General features: G+C 38.3%; 1 protein-coding gene across 3 annotated transcripts in view; it reads right to left on the bottom strand.

Annotated features, from left to right (window-relative positions):
* Positions 1–19,539, bottom strand: part of afap1l1a (actin filament associated protein 1-like 1a) — a 38,746-nt gene that overhangs the window by 5,681 nt on the left and 13,526 nt on the right. Inside the window, exons 1-14 of one of the 3 annotated variants that reach the window (XM_055159636.1) lie at positions 16,628–17,295; positions 9,329–9,454; positions 8,758–8,841; positions 7,779–7,858; positions 6,109–6,235; positions 5,818–5,907; positions 4,624–4,841; positions 3,803–3,982; positions 3,402–3,482; positions 3,034–3,109; positions 2,831–2,941; positions 2,181–2,392; positions 1,077–1,222; positions 908–965 (exon numbers count right to left, since the gene is read on the bottom strand). In XM_055159636.1, the coding sequence (XP_055015611.1) occupies positions 908–965; positions 1,077–1,222; positions 2,181–2,392; positions 2,831–2,941; positions 3,034–3,109; positions 3,402–3,482; positions 3,803–3,982; positions 4,624–4,841; positions 5,818–5,907; positions 6,109–6,235; positions 7,779–7,858; positions 8,758–8,841; positions 9,329–9,454; positions 16,628–16,658 (1,620 nt within the window). In that variant the 5' untranslated portion in view covers positions 16,659–17,295. Of the gene's footprint in view, positions 1–907; positions 966–1,076; positions 1,223–2,180; positions 2,393–2,830; positions 2,942–3,033; positions 3,110–3,401; positions 3,483–3,802; positions 3,983–4,623; positions 4,842–5,817; positions 5,908–6,108; positions 6,245–7,778; positions 7,859–8,757; positions 8,842–9,328; positions 9,455–16,627; positions 17,296–19,539 lie in introns of those variants that run through there. The other 2 variants (XM_055159634.1, XM_055159635.1) reach the window with 2 other exon arrangements.

Below are 19,539 nucleotides of genomic sequence, written 5' to 3'. Positions count from 1 at the left end.
TAACAGCTGAAGATGCAGGCACATATAGAGTACATTATAACATTACGGAAGCAGAGGTGAAAAAATCTGTAGTGTAAATGTTACGACATACTTTGCATAATAAGACCAGATATTTTGTTGTTTGCAAAGGAAATTATGTTTCTCAAAGGGCACATATTATTCTATTTTCTCATCTATGTTATAATGATGTTTCCTCATAAAATAAAACAAAACACAAGTACAAACACACAAAACCTGCATATTTACGATGGCTTCATACCTCAAACACAAAACATTCTTTCCCACTTTGTGATATCATGTGGTTTTTAAACTCCATACACCTTCACTAGAATCATTTAGATAATTTCAGCCCTGGCATTTCCAATCTCTGCTAAACAAACTTAAAAGGTGGCTGTTAACTTGAAAACTACTACTTCATGATGGAACAGAGCATTTTGAACATTGGAGACATGAACAGACCAAACCAGGATTACTCAAACACGTATGCACTCCAGGTATGTTTTTGAGGAGGTAACAGCATTATAACATGATTTAAAACTCACAAGAATCAACTGTGTATAATATAGGACCTTTACATTAGTGATGATAAATTATCTCTGGCATTTTTTGATTCAATTGTGATATATCTAGCAGTCCAACTTCTTACTTCTATTTACATGAGTGCAAAGCATAAAATATTGCTTTTTAAAATGCTTTTTTAATACTCTACTTTTGCTTATTTGCTTTTTGGAGCTTTCAGTTGTTATAAAAGATGTATTTCTTTAACAGTGATAAGATTTGAATATGCTTTGCGGTTGTTACAAGATTGTTTTGATTTTGTATTACTCTTTTACTCTAGATGAGTAAATTAAAAAGTTTCTGTTCCTCTCCTTATCTCCCATGATAGCATACAGTATCTTACACCCACCTGCATGTCTTCATTTGGGACGTCATCATAGTCTGGGGAACTTGAAGTAGTGGCCCACCTACAATCACAAAGAAAACAAATGTAGCGTAATATTTAGATAAGTCATTTTTGTCCTCAGTTTGACCCTGTACAGAATAAAACACTAAATAACCAGGCAGGTTCCACTCACAGGAAGGAGTGTCTCACAGCGTCGCGGATGTTGGCGATGGTGTCCACGTCAACATAGTCGTAATGGAGGGACTCAGGATCTGTCAGAGACCCCGACTCCGCTAACAGGACGCCCAGCCACCGGCCCATTTCCTCTGAGCTGCTCGCCTACACAGACAAGGGCACGAGAAGGGCAGGGGATAAATGATTTGATGACATTTTGGATCTAGAGAACGTAAGTGGAAGTTACAGTTAGAGGTTAGCTGAAAATTTAAGGCAAAAGATCGTATATTTTTACTTTTGAATTCATTTTTTAAAGTACCAGTATTGGGAAAAAACTATATAGCAACAAGAACTAAAAGCAACAAAACTACCACAAGCTTATCTCCATGGAAATGTTCTTGCTTTGCTTGGTATGTTCCACAGTATGGCATTAAGCATATCTATTTCCATGGCAGCAGGCATGTAACTCCACCAGGCCAAGTTACTGGTCTGATCTGTGGAGATGGTATCTTGCTTGAATGAATGAATGCATGTTTTTTATGAGCAATAAAAACACCTGTAACTGTATTAACTGTAAGTTTAATGTTGTACTATGGAACATTCAAGGCAAGGCAATATCATCCCCATGGAAACGCGCAAATGGCAAACCCTTTAACGCCTGATGTTGTATTGGAAAAGCAGGTATCCATGTGTTTCAGAGTGATGAAAGATTAGCACTGTTGCCATAGTAATATTGTGTGAAAATAATATGTTGCAAAGTGAAAAGTATTCACGCCTTTTCATTTCAGCTTCCTGTTACATGCAACGTTTTGAAGACTTTTTCCATTCAAAAGATGTTGTTTTAAATTGTTAATCACTGTGGCAACAGTCATAATTTTTCATAATTCTGAAACCCATGAATAGTCCACATGTAACAAATTGTGGTTATGACTTTTTTTCTATTCAATGTAAATGTTATGTTAATTATGCAACCCAAATGGGGAATACCTAAATATATTATAGACTAAAACATGGGTGTGTAACAAGTTTTTCTTCTTTCTTAAATGAAATGCTTTAGTAGGTAGTTGGTAGTTTTGCCATTGGCCATTTGGAGTCAGCTGTAGCTCTGTGAATGAAACCTCACCTCGAGAGCAGCCACCTCATTACTGTTCCTCATGATTCGAAAGGCAAAGGGGTGCTTGGGTCCCAGCCCGGGCACCACCTCACAGTCATACAGTGGGACAGAGGGCAGAGAGGTGCGAGCGTCACCCCTGTCGCTATAGAAACGCAGGTATCCTTTGGACACACAGCACCACTGCTCCCTCCACACCTGGTTCACTAGTACCAACATGAAGCCTGCAGGAAGGAAAGAAACACACAAATACAGTACTGAGAAAAGGTTTTAGGAAAGTATGTAAGTAAAATATGTGTAAGTAAGTGAAATGTGTGGGTTATTGACAATTTTGGAAAAGGATACATTTGGGAGTTGTTTTCCTATATTTGTATTGTATAATATTTAAGCTACAAATGAAAATGCTTTCTTACACAGACAGAATGGGTCCAAACCAAGTCTACATCAGGATTAAACTAGTTTCAAACCAGAACTTAACAAGTACAAGTGTGAATGCACCCATAGGTTCAATTGTGTGGGTCTGGATTATAGGCAGATGTTAGGGAGACACATTTGAACAGTTCTTTCTCTTTTATTTTTGCAATTTGTGTACTCTGAGGCATGTCCTTTACTCACAGCTACATAAGTAACGCTATTGAACCACTTTTTAGTTGATGGCAGACCTTGTCGAGGGTCACTGAACGCAGCTCCTGGTCTGGGAGGCTTTTTCTTGGAGAAGCTGATGATTCGTGTGATTTTACGACCGGCAGCAAATGCCCCACGCTTCACTTTACCTACATCAACAACACAAACACTGTTGTTGTAACGTAAAAGTTTTATTTGCTTGCACAGTAATTCATGTGGAGTCATGTTTAACTTGTTTTACCGTTTTCTTTGCAGGTTTCCCCGGTGGACACACCCACGCTATCTGAATCTGAAGTGTTCCTCTCAGCTGACAACCTCTGGAAAAAAAAATAAAAAAATGAAATGAACTTCTTAAATTCAGCGTGTAATTTATTTTAAAGTCTGCCAATAGACACAACCTGCATCACCTGGTCTAGAACTGGCTCAAACTCTGCCCTATAATTTTTACTTCCCTCCTTTGTTCCACAGTGACACTTGAGCAAAGCAATTGTTAAGGAAAATTGATGTTGACAACACAATTACAGCTTGTCTTGACTTTTCCACACCTCAGTCATAAAGATAAATTGCAGCCAGTGGGTAAAAATGACACACAAAAACAAAACCTTGTACCTTGTCAAGTTCGTTTTTTCTCGAGATGACCGGAGATGTGTCGTCGGGGGCAGTGGACTGGCCGCTCACCTCTCGGACCACCTGAAGAAAATATGTTGTCAGCTTAATTTCAGTAACAAAGAAACACCATATTTTGGACAGAAGAGAAAACATTCAATGTAGCCAACTATGCAACTATGCATGGTGGCTCACACAGTGACCATATCACATATGGGAGAAGTCTACATTTTATCAGATCCTCATGCAAAATGTCCCTGTGCATCATGTTTTTCAATACTACCTGAATACACTAACATATTCTTACTTCGCTTCGCTTCACTTGTTCCCCACCAATCCTGATTCTGTCCTTGAGCCTACAACTCTCCCTCAGTCCAAACAAATACTAAATAATGTATACTCACTCTGAGCCACCGGTGAGCCTGTTCCTTGCTTTGCACAGCCAATACAAGAGCATCTCCATTGGGCAGAGTGAAGCGCAGCTCGTGGTGCTTCCTCTTGCCGTCTTTAGGGGCATAGACCACAGTGCACTGGGGCAGGAGCAGGTCCACGTAGGGGGTCGTGTCCTTGGAGCTCTTGTAGCACTAAAAACATATAATACATGTTGTATTTGTCACTGTAATTTTACACATGCTCTACAGCACAACAATTTTTGAAGGATATCAAAATGATTTGTTTAAAGGTCCGGTATTACACAGAATGGATTCAGCTACAGCTACCTACTCGTTTAGTAGAGACTGGCAAATTCCAGGGCTGAAACGCATTCTAGTGAAGGGGTATGGAGTTTAAAAACACTGTCTGCATTTTCCATTTGAGAGAAGTATTCCTAAATATGAGGGGTTTGTGTTATACAGTTGTGCATATGAAACAAAACAGAATTCCAGGTATGTTTGTGATGAGGAAACCACATTATAACATAGATCAAAAGTAGGACCTTTAACATCATTTTCCCTCTCTTTAAATCATGATCCAGAGACCACATTTTAAATATGTCTCAGGGGATTATTGAAAGATGATTGAAAGAAAAAATAACTGTATTAGGGTTAGGGTTCAGAATGTTTTTGAAGTGATCTTAATGTCAATGTTGTCAGATATTTTACCACATATAAAGACCCAAGAAAGACAAGCTATTTTTTTGTTTGAAAAGGCCAAAGGTCATTATATAACCTAAAATAATAATACTTCTGCATCCAGGAGAAATAGAAATAAGTGAATAGAGACTTACCTGCAGTCTGTTTTCTCGTATTACAGTGAGCTGTTTGGCCCATTGACCGAAGCGTTTCTTGCGCAGTAGAAAAGCACAGATGCGACAGTCCCGGGCAGGAGGCATGGAGCTCATCTCCTCTGAGGGCCACTGGTGGGTCAGTCTGACACCAGGACTGCGCTCTTCCTCATCCTCCTCATAAGACTCATAAGAACTGCTCAGAGCATCAGAGTCGTTGTCTGGAGAAGCAGCACACATTCACTGGTTCATTAGTTTCATACGACACATCAAAGAACCACTCACTCATTCGCACACACGCACACACACATTCATACACCATTGTAGACAGACACTGGGGGTGAGATGGGTATTAGTTTTGCTATTTGATGTACACAACAAACCAAAGGTGATACAGAGGGCAAGAAGCAGAACAACAGTATGTAAGTACTCAATAATTGTTCCAGAGACAAATATGCACAGGATATGCTATTCAGATTGCTATCCGGTGTCTACACAAGCAATATTAGATGCTTTAAAAGACATCTTAGTTCTTTTAGACGAATGTTTAAATGGCCCTTTATATGATACTTAATGATCTACGTTGTATTGTTGTTTCCTCATCACAAACACCTGAAGTTGTGTTTTGTTTCATTTGCAAAGCTTTAACACAGAAAGAGTTTTTCTCTCAGACAGAAAACACTCCACTTTTTGATGTCATGTGGTCCTCCACTGTGTTTTTAAACTCTATACACCTTCACTAAAGCTGTTCACTTGTTCACTGCCACTACATGACATCACAAGGTGGAACAGAGAATTCCAAACTTTGCAAATGTAGACAGACAGACACAATAATGTGAATGTTCTTGAGGAGGTAACAACATTATAACATGGCTTTTTGTGTAATACAGGACCTTTAATTGCTTTTTCATGGAATGTGCTCTATTGCTGCACTGTTCTGACCTTTTTGTACTTTTTAAAATCTTATATGTAATTATTTTTTTCTTATGCTGTAATTGTTTTGTTGTGCACTCACAGGAAGTCTAGCTGTCTGCCACGGCGGCAACGAATGGGGCTCAATTTTAAACAAATAAACACATAAATCAGACAGACCCTGGGGGAGGGAGTAACACTTAGAACTATGGGAAACACTCCAGACCCACTTTCCTGTGTCTTGCTTAACAACACATTTACATAGATAATTGTAATGTTACTTACAAGAATTCTTCCGGTGCGAGTTGATACATGTTGTGGGGTAGTGGTTTTCTGCTTCTTCATAACCATCTTCTATTGGAGGACCAGGCCTGACTGGAGTTGGAGAACATGAGAATTCAAATTAGAATTTTAACCTTATGTGTGGTGTTTGATGTAACTAAATCCTTGTAATTTGACTTGCTATATGTCTATGTTTATATAAATTACAGTAAACTAGGGTTAAGAGAGAGGTTTTTGGTAGAAAAATGCCATGCAAGCGAGTGGCTTTGGTAGACCAGAGGAAGAGCCGCTAACCTCTCGTGATGATGTATTCGGGCAGCGTGCCAGGGCTGAGGGGGACGGCCTCTTCGTAGTACTCTTCGGGGGGAGGGGTGGTGGGCAGAGGCGGAGGCGACTCAGCTGAATGGGAGGTGGGGGAGTCTGTACTGTCCTGTAAATGTTCAAAGACAAATATTCTCCAGTCGCTGTAATTATGATAGATGTTCAACAAAACTACAGCAAGCAGACTGTATGAATCAAAGGTTGTCACTAATATTCAAGCGTCTTTTGCAGTTCAACATAATTTACTACAATTTGAACAGTTTAAGTCTTGTTTAAAGGGCCCATATTATGCTACTTTCTGATATATGTTATGTTGTTCCTCATCAAAAACATACCTGGAGTTGTGTTTTGTTTCATTCACATGTTTAAACACACAAACTCTATATATTTAGACTGAGTTCTTCTCTCAAACTGTGCTGTACTGTGTTTTTAAACCCCATACACATTCACTAGAATCATTTGTATAATTTCAGTGATTCAGTGAATTTTCAATTTCTTCTGAACTCAAACTCAAACATGTGTGAATGAAACAAAACACAACTCCTGGTATGTTTTTGATGAGGTAACAACATTATAACATAACTTTAAGCTCACAAGGACCTTTGAGCACTTTTTCCTAGTTTATCCTTTATTCTACACAAGTATAGTTCTTGTTTTTCCCCTGAATTAGACCAGCTTACTTCAGATTACTGATCGCTTGTTATGAACAGGCAAGCAGACTGTGTGAATCAATGGCTGTCACTAATACTAACTACTTCTTTGGCAGTTCAACCTTATTTACTGCAATTTATGATGTTTTTAATCATTATTTTATTCCTATTAGTAATTACTAGTCCTTGTTTAACAGTTTTCCAAGAGTTATATTTATTCTATCCAGGTAAAGTTCCTGTTTTTTGTTTGAACCACTGATCAATTTTTTATGAAGTTATGTGGAGTGTTTACACTAGTCTTGTTCTGATCATGGTTTGACTCTAGTTTAGTCCTGATGACTTTTGGTTTTGGACCTGTTCTAGGCCTGGTTTAGCCTCGGTTTAGTCCAGTTTCAGTCCAGGGTTTAGTCTTAGGTTAATTCTCTATTTATATTTATACGCTCAAGATGTAGTTTTGCCTTGGACTGCATTTTGTGGTTTGGCTTTGTTTTGGTGCTTGTTTAGGTCTGGTTAAGTCCAAGTGCTGATATAGCTGAAATCTGGCTAAGTGCTAGTTCTTGTTTAGTCCTGGTTTGCTTTTGGCGTAGTCCTATATTACTCTTTCTCTTAGGCTCATTTTCACCAACAGTCGAGAAGTAAAAAAAAAAGAAGAAAACCAACTACTATTTTCTGACTTGGGTGTAAAAAGTTTAAGAATCACAAATATAAATCATTGATAAATTAGTGACCTATGCATGCACTCGGGAACAGCCTAGAAACTAATAATCAGAATATATTTGCAAAGTCAGTTAAAAGTTCATGGTGCCATATAAAATGTGATGACAGGAGAAAAATGGGGCGACTCTCGGTTCCAGATGCCTCCAGGCCGGACATGTATCTGCTTGGCTGTGGAGTTACAGTTTGTGTCACACATACCACGCACCTGTATTTGCAAACTGTATGCACTGAAATTTAGACATAACCAGTTTATATGAAGGAACTACTGACACATACCTGCTTTAGAGTGTCTGTTTGAGTGTCTTTGTCCAGTTTTAGCTCATCTGTGACGTCCTTTAGGTCTCCAATTTCACAATCTGCAATGAAAACGAGAGATTCACCCAGAGATATTGCAAAAAAACTACTGGATCTATGTTGCCTTAGAAAGAACTGTATTGAAATCTGCTAAATAATACTAATATACCATAAGCATACCAACAACATGTACAACTACAGACTTCATAAATCTTTAAGGTATCTGTTAAGAAGCAAAGAAATCACCATATTACATTAAAATGTTATTTACAACCAAATAGAAACCATTAAACATAAAATAAGATAGAACTGATCATGAAGCCACTACATATTTGACACAATTCAGTAAAATATGTACAGTTTCTCTGTATTTGTATCATTGTTCTTTTTTTCTGTCTAAACAACAGACAATTTGATCAAATTCAGTGCACAGTAATTACAAGTTAAAGAAAATTGTGGTTTGTGGGTTTTGTTCATCAGTTGGTTTGGCAGCCCAGTATAACCACATCTCGATTAGACTTAAAACTGCAACACAGAACTATAAAATGTAATTCAAGTCAAATAACATTTAAATTCCTCTTGTTTTTATTTCCAAGTTTGCCCATTTTTTATATATGCATTTTTCTTTACATTTATCAAGAACATTGAACATGCATGGATGACATGCATCTTAAATGGAGTGAATATGACTGACTGAGATTCAGGAGCAAGACCTCGCTGCAACCTCCCCTGCTCCTCTCCAGCCAACCACAACGCAGTCCAACCACGCCTTCAATTACCCAGAAGCCCTATTTATACAGGCCTATCCCGACAACACCGTCTGTGTCCGTTCTCTCAACCCCCTCCCTCCCACCCTGTGTCTCTTGTTCATCATCCATCCTCAATAAATATCTTTATTGTTTTCCCTTGTTGTGGCGTGGTCCTTGCTAGTGAATCTTATTTAAGCAGGATTCAAACTTACCAAAGGACTCAAATAATGACTCCACGAAGCTGGTCCCATTTCTGTACACAGAGGAGTTCATGTAGATGTAGTCTGTACCAGACACTACATAGAAAAAAAAAGTATTATGTTATCAGTATTTTTACTTTTATACTTAGGTTTGTAAAACTCTTATGATGAAATATCCAATGAAAGAAATATCCAATTTATGATCCACAAATGTTGAACCTTATTATTATTAGGAACTGGCTCCATAAACCTGCTTTATTATTGATCTTATGTCATATAGTCCTTTCATCTCACATCTTTAGAGTTTAGCAATGATGTCACGTTCTGAAGCTAATGTGGAAAAAAATAATAATTCTGTTGTGTTATAATTACCAGAGAAGACATTGAACTTTGTGTAAGTTTTTGGTTCATCTGATTTGACCCAGTAACAACAAATCTACATTCTGACAGTTAAAAAGCAAATCCCACCATAAAATAACATGTTCTCCAGCTCGGTTTTAAACAGTTTCTAGATGCCATTAACACAACCTGTTGAAAAAATAAAATGATAAAAAAAAGACCTAATAATATTTGTTTCTTGTACCTTGTGGCTGTATTTGCTGTAGGAGGTTCCACACAGACATCTTCTTCTCCTCTGTGGAAGAACTGAGGCTTTCTTGGTCAAGCATCTTCAGCAGGACCCCCAGCTCGCTTACCAGCACCTCCATGGCTGAGGGCGCAAAGGTCAGAGGTCAGAGGTAAGTGGGTTCAGTGTATCAGTCCAGGGTTCAAAGGTCGCACTCACACGTCCAAACAAACTCATGTCAGGGAGACATATCTGCCCTGCTTCCTCTGTGTCCCCTCATTTACTGTTATTGGCGTTCTTACAGAGAGCAGAGTTTATTATTGAGATGCACCAGGTCTGAGGTCTGGTTTTCAGACTAAACAAAATGTTGATTGAAAGGGGATATTGCTGTTTTGGAGACTTGAAAGGGAAAGTGTTTTAAAACCACTGCCTCCTGGGAACTGATTTTGAAACATTTTGGTTTCACAACACGAAGGACCAGACGATTTGACTGTGACAAAATACTGACAATTACAACTTTAATTTCAACATTAATTTCCATTTGTTCTGATTATTAAAGTAGAGATATTTGAGTGATTATTGTGTCAATCCAATAAAACAATACAAGATCGACTATGGGAACTTGCAAATATCGATCCACTACCAATGAGTCTACATTAAATACACTGAAAATCCTCTAAAATAAAGAACTTTACCTCAGTATTTAGAGGCTATCCTTATTTTGCACCACCCCTTGAACTGAAACATTAACTATGTGCAGCTAAAATAAATAACAAAGCAAATAACAAGCCTTAACCTTGTCAGTATTCATTTTTTGGTATCAGTTGATGTCTTGAGCCACTTCCACTATCTATAGGCCTTATTTATAGACCCTATTCTATGCAAAAATATATCTGCATTATGTTGTATAGTGTTTCATTTGTGTATGTTTTAAGTCCATTGTTATAACTTAAACTGTCTCCCTGTAACCGTCTATGCCACCATATCCTAATCTCTGAAGCTCCTTTTAACGCTCAATATCTTCACCTAAATCCTGATTTGTATTTAATTGTATATTTATTTTTATATTTTACAGTTACAGTTGCAAGAAGCTTTACCAGTTAATGGTAAGCAGAAATTTTATTAGCTTGTCACAATCATGCATTATTTATTCATTTATTTTTTATTGCTTCAAAATATAGGCCTAGCCCCTGCTTTTTAATAACATATTTAAAACAACTTTAATGAAAATCAGGCTTAAAGATGCATTGTGTAACTTTTCTGGTGGATGCTATTCTCCTTGGAAATGTTATTGCTATGTCTGGAATGTTTCACAGTATAGTATTAAATGGTTCTATCTTCATGGAGACAAAACCAGACCAAGTTACAGCTCAGATCTGCGGAGAGGCAACCCTGCTTACAGTGTTTTTAGTATTTTTGAGCTATGAAACAACCTGTAATTTAATAAATATAAGATACCTGTTTAATATCACACTGTGTAACATTCCATATCCATAGAAACAAGTAGGTGATGGACCCCCGACCAAAAAGTTACATAGTGCACCTTCAATAAAATGCGGACTAATTTATTTTACTGGACAGACTTGTAATATCAAAACTGAACACAATACCTTGAAGCTTTGGGAGTTTAACCCTTTTTCGCTTTGGGATATAGGGAAAGACTGTGCCCACTTGTGGAAAGATAATCCATCTATCTTAAAATGCAACACCCTTTGAAAACACGTCTCCAACCTGCTTGTGGCGTTTGTTTTGCTTCCTCCCTTATCTCCCTTAGACACAAACACCATCCATCAATGCTCAGCCTCCCTCTTCCTTCCCAATTGTTACCTCTATCTACAGTATCTACACTTAAGTTCTATTCTTTCCCATTATCCTAAAGCCAATCTGTAACCCGACCTTTTACCAAATCACTTTTAGTAGCATTTTCAGACATTAACGGGTGCACTGCGCAACTTTTTTGGCCTTCTGATTGTCTTCCATGGTAAAATAGGAAACGGTCCCATTTTATATATAGCGATTTTTTTACTTTCACTCAAAGCAATTTAATTCAAGGAAACACTCACCCATTCACACTCATCCACCAGTGTACAGTGAGGTGGGTGAAGTGTCTTGCCCAAGGACACAACAACAGCTTTCATCATCCATGTACGTTATTGTTTCACGTGTTCCCCAATATGGCATTAACATATCTATATTACATTTATTTCAATTACAAGTGTTTTTATGCACTGAAAAACATACATTCTTTCCACATATTCTTACTATAAGCTGGGCTGTCTCTCCACAGATCTGACCTCTAACTTAGCCTGATGCCACTGTGTGCTTATTAGCCTACCACGGGAAAATATCAGTTTAAAGCCGAACTGTGGAGCATTACAAGTGAAACAATAATATCCCCACCATGACAAGCAGGTAACGGACCCTCCACCAGAAAAGCTACACAGTACGCCTTTAAGAATATTTTGGGGGGGTCAATCACAGGACAGGCGCTGAGGCAGAAAAGTCTTTGTTAGTTGGAGCGCTCATATGGAAACAAGAGCTAGACAAACACGAGCCAAAACATTAAAGCCACAGGAACTCTGCAGTCTGTTTGCTCAGTGAGGTGTGCAGCATACCTGGCTCACTAAGGCACAATTATAGACCGTGAGGAGTGAATAAACTGCTACAAAGAATGTCTGAAATGTGTAGATCAAGTCTTGTGTACTCAGCAGAGGCAGCTTCATGTTTCTAAAGATGTATCTGGGGTTTGTCCATGTTGAGTGAATGTGAGAAAAACTGCTCCCCCAACATATTTCAACAAGGTGGCTCTTCTTCCTATGAGTCAAACTAGAGCTGCAGTGTGAATGAATGATACCTGTGATTATTCCTTGGCTCTTTTTAATCAAGTGGTCTACAGCCAATTCTTGGACAGTAAAAGCATGTGTAGATTTTTTAATGTCATGACAGTTAATAAAGTATATATTGTTTAAAAGTCCTATATTGCCTCTTGAGAGCTTTAAGCCATATTATAATTCTCTTACTTCTTCAAAAAACATACCTGGAGTTGTGTTTTGTTTCATTCGCTCATATGTGATTAATCCTGTGTTACTAGTCTGTCTACATCTCTAAAGCCCCAAATGCTCTGTTCCACCTTGTGATGTCAGCACCTTTTACCTTTCGTTCAGCAGAGATTAGCAATTCCAGGGCTGAAATCATCCAGACGATTCTAGTGAAATGTAGAGTTTATAAACACAATAGAACACTTCCTGTATAACCACATGACATCACAAGGTTTTTCTTGAGAGAAGTACTCAGCCTAAATATGCAGGCATGTTTTTGATGAAGAAACAACATTACATAGATCGACAACATAGATAGACAACATAGATCAGTAAATAGCGTAAAAATATATACATTTGATGTCACTCAGCCCTAACTCAAACGGAGGACTACAGTATACAGACAGAGACGGCTATTAAAATACCTATGAGGGTCAATGTCTTTTTCACAAGTGCAGTTTCCTTCCATTGTGTAGCATAAGTATGATAAAAACACTACAGTGAAAATGATGAATGGGTCCACGTAACCTAGAAATCCCATGTAGCTCATTAAAGGTGGGGTGTGTGGTTTTTGGCTGCAACAGGTGGTGACTTCGCTGATTGCATTTCCATACATAACAACGCTGTTTTATGTGGATGAACTTACACTTATGGAAGTAAAAAAGGGGTATTTACTGTACATGAGCCCTAAATCAGGTCAAATAATTCATTCATGAAAAAGTTTTAAGAACTGTCAGTAAACTGCATTCACAAGTGTGTTCTAAATTACATGCACACAAGGTTAATGCACATAAGTGAAGTTAATTAACCTTTGTAACTGCCAATTATAAAGTCCTTTTGTCCAATCAGGTACGGTAATTACAAATGTTTTGTCATCATCCCGAACCACACCTAATCCCACCATGTACTGCAGAATGATAAGCAGTGAAAGGGGGTACAGACTACAAAAAAAAAAAAAAAATAATAATAATAATGCATAGAATAGATCAACAAAAGCACAAAGATGTCAGTGGTGGTTAACAGCTAATCCATAACTTATTGATAAAGTAACTGAATGCACACTTCCATGGAGACAAACAGGTGATATTATCAGTCAAAGTTATGAATCAGATCTGAGGAAAGGTGACCTCGTTCACTGTAAAAATTCATGTTTTCAAAGAACATTTGCAGCAATAAAAAACCTTTATAATTGAATAAACACAATACATTTTAATGCCGTACTGTGGAACATCACCTTAAAGGTTGTCTGGAGGATTTTTTAAAAACATTTTTTTTTTTATTTATTTATTTATTTTCAAATTGTCAATGAAAGTTCAAAATAGGATTATAGAGAAGCAGCAGCCTTGTAATTATGATGACCAAAAAAAAAAAAAAAAGATTGAAAATCCATCAACTGTGGACGTGGTGGGGGCAGACAAACATCAGCCAATAGAAAACAAGGCTACTTCTTTATCTATTGGCTGTTAGGTTGTCAAACAAACTCCCTACATTTCTAGCTTTGCTGACTTGCCGACGCGCTGGGATTGCGTGGTTTATGTTCGCGGTTCACGTTTAGCGGTTCTTGGTGTCTTTTTTGAACTGTAGCTTCCTCTCAGTTTGCACAAAATTTGTTTTAGTAGACAAGACAAGAATTCACGACCAGTTCGCTGCAAAAGAAAGTCTGTTTTTGACGTCACTGAAAGAAGAAGAGAAGGGGAAAAGGAGCGAAGCGCAACACTTAAAAAAGGACAAACAGTCGCTGCATTTCTCTTTCCTTGAAACATCTTCTATACAACCTTTAACTAAGCAGAAGTTACATACTGCATCTTTAATGGTGCACTGCCTGCTTGTCTCTATGAAGATGTTATTGCTTTGCCTGGAATGTTCCATGGTATGACATTAAACATATCTGTCTAACATTTCTTCATTATGGGTGTTTCTATTGTTCAAAAATACAATAATTCCTTCTGTGAGAATGGGCGAATCTCAACAGAGCGGAACTGTAATGTCACATAATGCCCTAGCCTGCTTGGGTCCATCTGGTGTCCATCGTGATTAATCTATACTGTGGAACATTCTAGACAAAGCAATAACAATTCCATGGACACAAGCAGGTGGAAAAGTTACATAGCGTATCTTTAAGACACGCCCCGCAGCCTCCAATGTGATGAGGGACATTTATGTGAGTGGGCCGAGTGTTAGCTTGTTCACTCCTTCTATTTGAGCCAGAGTTTTCAGCTGTTTGAACACAGACTGGGCTTCCCCTAAAACTGTGGAAGACGAGCCTTATCCGCTGTGACTCACTCAACACCAAAAATATATTATAAAATTTAAACCACTCAGCAATAAATCCAACTGTGCTTTCAAGGAACAGACCCGATGTTGAAAGTACACTCACTTTATCCAATTAAGCATTTCTTCTCCTTGGGCCAAAACAAGTAAAAGAAGGAATTACATCTTGTACGTTTTGTAGGATCTGGCAACAGCGCAATATAAGACCACCTAAGTCCCTTAAGTCTTGCGTTACAAATCTCGTATGGTTTCTCACACTAAAAAGCAGCTCCTAAGCCTTTCAATCTTTTACCTTAAGATGTTGAGATATAGCACGTATTTGAGTTGGGAGTTGTTTGAAGTCATGCATTGCCAGATAAAACACATTGTCAGTCCAGCCACCTGAGGCAAACTATACACCGTTCCCTTAAAGCACTGTGTAAATATGTTGGATAAAGTTTTATTAAAAAGCAAAAGAGAATAGTTTTGGCTACTTTCCTGCACTTTAATGTAAATATGTTCAAGTTCAGATAAAGCTTGAGGCGATGTCTTCTCCATTTCTCTACATTAAAAGGTGCATTGTGTAGCTTTTCTGGTGGAGGGTCCGTCAAATGCTTTCTCCATGGAGATGTTATTGCTTTCTATCTTCATGGAGACCAGACCAGACCAAGTTACAGGTCAGATCTACAGAGAAGCGACCCCACTCACAGTCAGAATACCTGATTTCCTAGATATGTTTGACCTATAAAACCACCTGTAATAATAATAAATGGAAGGTAAAGCTGTTTAATGTCATACTGCGGTACATGAGGCAGAGAAATTTCATGAAAACAAGCAGGTGACAGGCTCGCCCTCCACCAGAAAAGTTACACAATGCACCTTTAAAAACTCTAGCTTTCTCGCACCTCACTGACAATAGCTGCTGGATACTAGACACATTCCTCACCTTGTAAATTGCTCTAGACTCAGCAGAGAGAGCATGTGCCCCTATTGTGAGCACCAAGTTTGTTTAACAGCTCAGACAAGCCTTTTAAAAACCAGGGGGACTTACAGCGGCCACAAAAAAGAAAAGTTTGCCAGGAACAGAGGGAGAAAACAAGGTGGAGAGACAGTGGAGGAAAGGGGGGCTGGTATAAAGTCAGGGAGTATAGCACCTGTACCAACATGCCCCACTAACGCTGATCTGAGGAATTACATGACCTCAACTCAAAGTGCACTGTAGTTTTCCCTAATTTTTCATCTGGAAAGGTGCAGTCGGGATAATTTATCATATAGCTTGACCCTGTAAGCAGATGCCATGATCTTGAGGTGGGAGACAATCTTGACAAAGAATAAAATGACATAAAATTAACACAAAAACATACTCTTCAAGTTTCAGACACTATTGGAAAATGAAATGAAATGTATGAAAAGTACAAGTGACCAACACAGGTTCAGTATTTTCAGAGTTAGAAAGTAAGGCAGAATAATCCAGTAATCCATAGCAATACACAAGAAAGGACTTTCTTATCCATGGGTTTAAGTGTGATGAAAGATTTGCACAGTTGCCATAGTAATTAACAATTCAAAACTAACTATTACATGCTTTGAATCGTGAAAATTCCTCAACATGTCGCCAGTCATTTTACACTTTTTTATGATTTTAGACATAACAAACCACTAGGAAAAAAGTATGCACATAGTAGCTTCCACATTCACTGGCAACTTTGCAAATTTCAGAAACCCTATTCCACCAAATTCCCACAAATCAGCACACATTTCCAACTCACAATAAGTTACATTTTTCACTGGCTGTGGAGCTGTTTTCCCAACACTGCATCATTATTTCTTCAGCATCCTAAGTCTCTGGCATGCAAACAAAACCACCTGACACGTAACTAGCTAAACGTCCATATAACTTTGGCACCTTTTGGAAGAAATACTTGCTGAGCTCATATACTTGAAAAATTTAACTATTGGGACCTTACATTTGCTACAGAAACTCGCTGAGCTAACAGTCTAGAAAAAAGTAGAGCAAACTTTAACTTACTTTCAACAGCAGTGGAGGAGAATCCCACCATCTTTACAATCACAGGAAGAAATAATTTGCTTCATTCATAAAGAAGCTGATAGGAAAAGATCCCAGGGTCAGAACCACCCAGGGTAACTGTGTGAAGTTAACTACAAAACTATCCTGGCAGCTGCATGGTTCACACAGTCCACCGCTCCCTTCCTCCCTCTGATCTGTTATCTCGGCTACCTCCTCTCCCACTTTTTGACTTTTTTTTTTTTTTTTTTCCTTTAGGGGCAGAGCTGCACGTGAGCGCTTGTGTGTGCCACTGAATCCCCCCTCCTCCTGCTTCTGTAGCCCTGAGATCGTGTAGCACCTGGGGAAAGGCCTGCTATGTAAACACACACATGTCCACCAATGCCTAACTCACATTCTTTATTAGCTCGAGTTCGGGGCTGAAGCGTATTATTAACTTGTAACTAGCAGCGCACAATAGAGTCTGCCATCATAGACTGTCTGAACTCAGTGACACTGTGGATACATCCTACACAAAACAAAATGCAAAATCTGGAAAATGAAGAATAATAATGAATAACATACATTTAAACTAACACAAGCAGTCACTGTCTGTTTGACTATATTTAGCTGAAACTCTTCGGCACTTAATTCACTTGGTCTGAATAAAGCAGTCAAAATACAGTGATACTTCGTGCTATGATGCTATACTGAATTTCAAAGCTTTAGGATTCACAGAGAGGACTCCTTGTCAAAAAGCACGCAAACAAGGAGTGTTTTTCATGTAACCTGTAAAAAGTAAACAAATAGATGAATTTGTAATTGGTTATGAGCCATGCCCTGGTTAATCCACACTTGTTTAATCCTATTTTTCCAGTTATCAGTTTGCACAGCTAAGTATGTTCAGTATTCAGTTCAATTTTCTACACATCTCTGTGCATTAAATTGTTGTTCATTAGTATTTTCTGAGTGACAAAAGGCTGGACAAAGGCACTTTAACCAAACAGAGCACTGTGTAGGGTGCACTTAGTACTGGTTTACAGTTCCCTAATGAGGACAGACAGATGGTACTTAGTGGAAAGAGAAGGAAAACATTGAGTTTAACGTGATACCATGGTTAGATGGTTGTAGAGGTGTGTTTTAAAGGTCTGATCAACTCTGAGGGAAGCCAGAAGATTACATTTGTTTTTCTAATGACAAAAGTTACTCAATCTCAGGATGTGTGAGTGTTTTGCAACATTTTAAGACAATATCTCCAAGAAAAGGAGGACACTAAGCCTCTTGTCTGAAAACACATCTCATTTTGCTGTCTCCTAAAAAAATAATGTCAAACCCTGGTGAGAAATTGTTGTGTACAAGTCTAGACTCCTCAGTGTTCCACGTGGACGGCTCGTAGCCTTAAGGCAGACTCACGAGTCCCGGCACGAAACAGCACGCTGCCTTCAGTCACACTAGCTTCACTGAGACCCACACAAACACTCAAATGCACAAACACGCACACACACTACTGAGCACACAATACAGAGGGACTTGGCGGATTTTGGCCTGTACACAACACTGAGCCAGAGGTGCAACTGCAGCATTAAGTCAGATAAGACTCATAAGGAGTAAGCCGAGGAGCAGCATCACATGATGTTTTTAATACTGGCTAAGCCTCCTTCACTATCTTTTCCAACAAGGCTTCTTTTAGGAAGTGTCCTTGAGGCTTAGCACAGTGATAAAAAAAAAAAAAAAAAAAAAAATGCTGTGTACTGAAATATGACAGCTGTTTGGGGTTTTCATAGGCTTTCAATGGGAATATATACAATACACTTACTTTGTCCATGGGCCTGATTTTCAGTGTTGCTGTAATTTAGCTAGAGATAGAAACTGATGACAGGAAAAAAGTGTAAGCAATTCTTTTCGATTTTGCTATATGTATTTGAATACATTAGCTTAATAATGAGTGAGTCTGTCTTGTTCTGCTATAACTCAGAATTCTCCCGGCCACGGTATAACCGTCACCCCATAACTATTTCTAAACCTCTGCTTTGAATAAATAGGTGAATTACACTGAATAGAAACATTATAGTAGATAGTTAGAATTATATTATGTAGAACATAAATAAAATATCTATGTCGGTGATCAATATTTTGCAGACACTTTAAAGTTATTCCCATATTTTCAGGTCTCATAAATGCCACAGACGCATCCTGCTTCGCCCCGTCACGGTTTGTCACGCTCCTCCAAGCTGTGACTAAATGTGACCTTTGACCTCAAGAGTCGTGCTGTGAAGTCTGAACTCGCATTGGGTCTTAGTGTAGGTAAGCAAACAGATGAACACATTCTGCTATTCTTTTTCAAGAATTTGTGTGAAATGTTTGCCTTTTCTGTTATATTGTGATGGAATTGGGATGTGACACTGTGACAATCGGCTAATTTTGCTGAGATGATTGATTTTAGGGATGCACCTATCCAGCTTTTTCACTTCAGATACCGATGTTGATACTTTGGCTTTAAGTTTCTGCGGATATCCCATATCAGCCGATACTATAAGGCAGAAACTGAAAGCAGAATTAATTTCCTTTAAACCCAAACATTGCATGGTAAACAAAACAAAAAAGATCCAAATGTGTTTTTTAACTGTTATTTATCATTTAAAGTAACTACAGGACAGCTTTGCAAAAATAGTCTGATATCATGAGATGTTTGTGCCAACCACCTGTAAATCTTCTTATTCCACCACTTTATAGACCAAAATGGGATTTCGGCTGAATTAATATTTTGTAAGCCGATATACAATCCGGTGCATGCCTACTTGATTGTTTTTTGTTTAGTTTTTTTCCACTTAATGCAGCTCTACATTTCCTCCCACACTCACAATGAGGCGTAAACTCTTCCAGACAAGCATCATTAAACAATATGACGGTACAATGTTCATGCCTGATCAAAACAA

The sequence above is a fragment of the Boleophthalmus pectinirostris genome, unplaced genomic scaffold (assembly GCF_026225935.1).
Source record: "Boleophthalmus pectinirostris isolate CB_2022bp ecotype Guang Dong unplaced genomic scaffold, ASM2622593v1 HiC_scaffold_23, whole genome shotgun sequence".
NCBI classification, from domain to species: Eukaryota; Metazoa; Chordata; class Actinopteri; order Gobiiformes; family Gobiidae; genus Boleophthalmus; species Boleophthalmus pectinirostris.
Note: the sequence above shows the minus strand (reverse complement) of the source record. Positions and strands in the feature narration are given on the sequence as shown.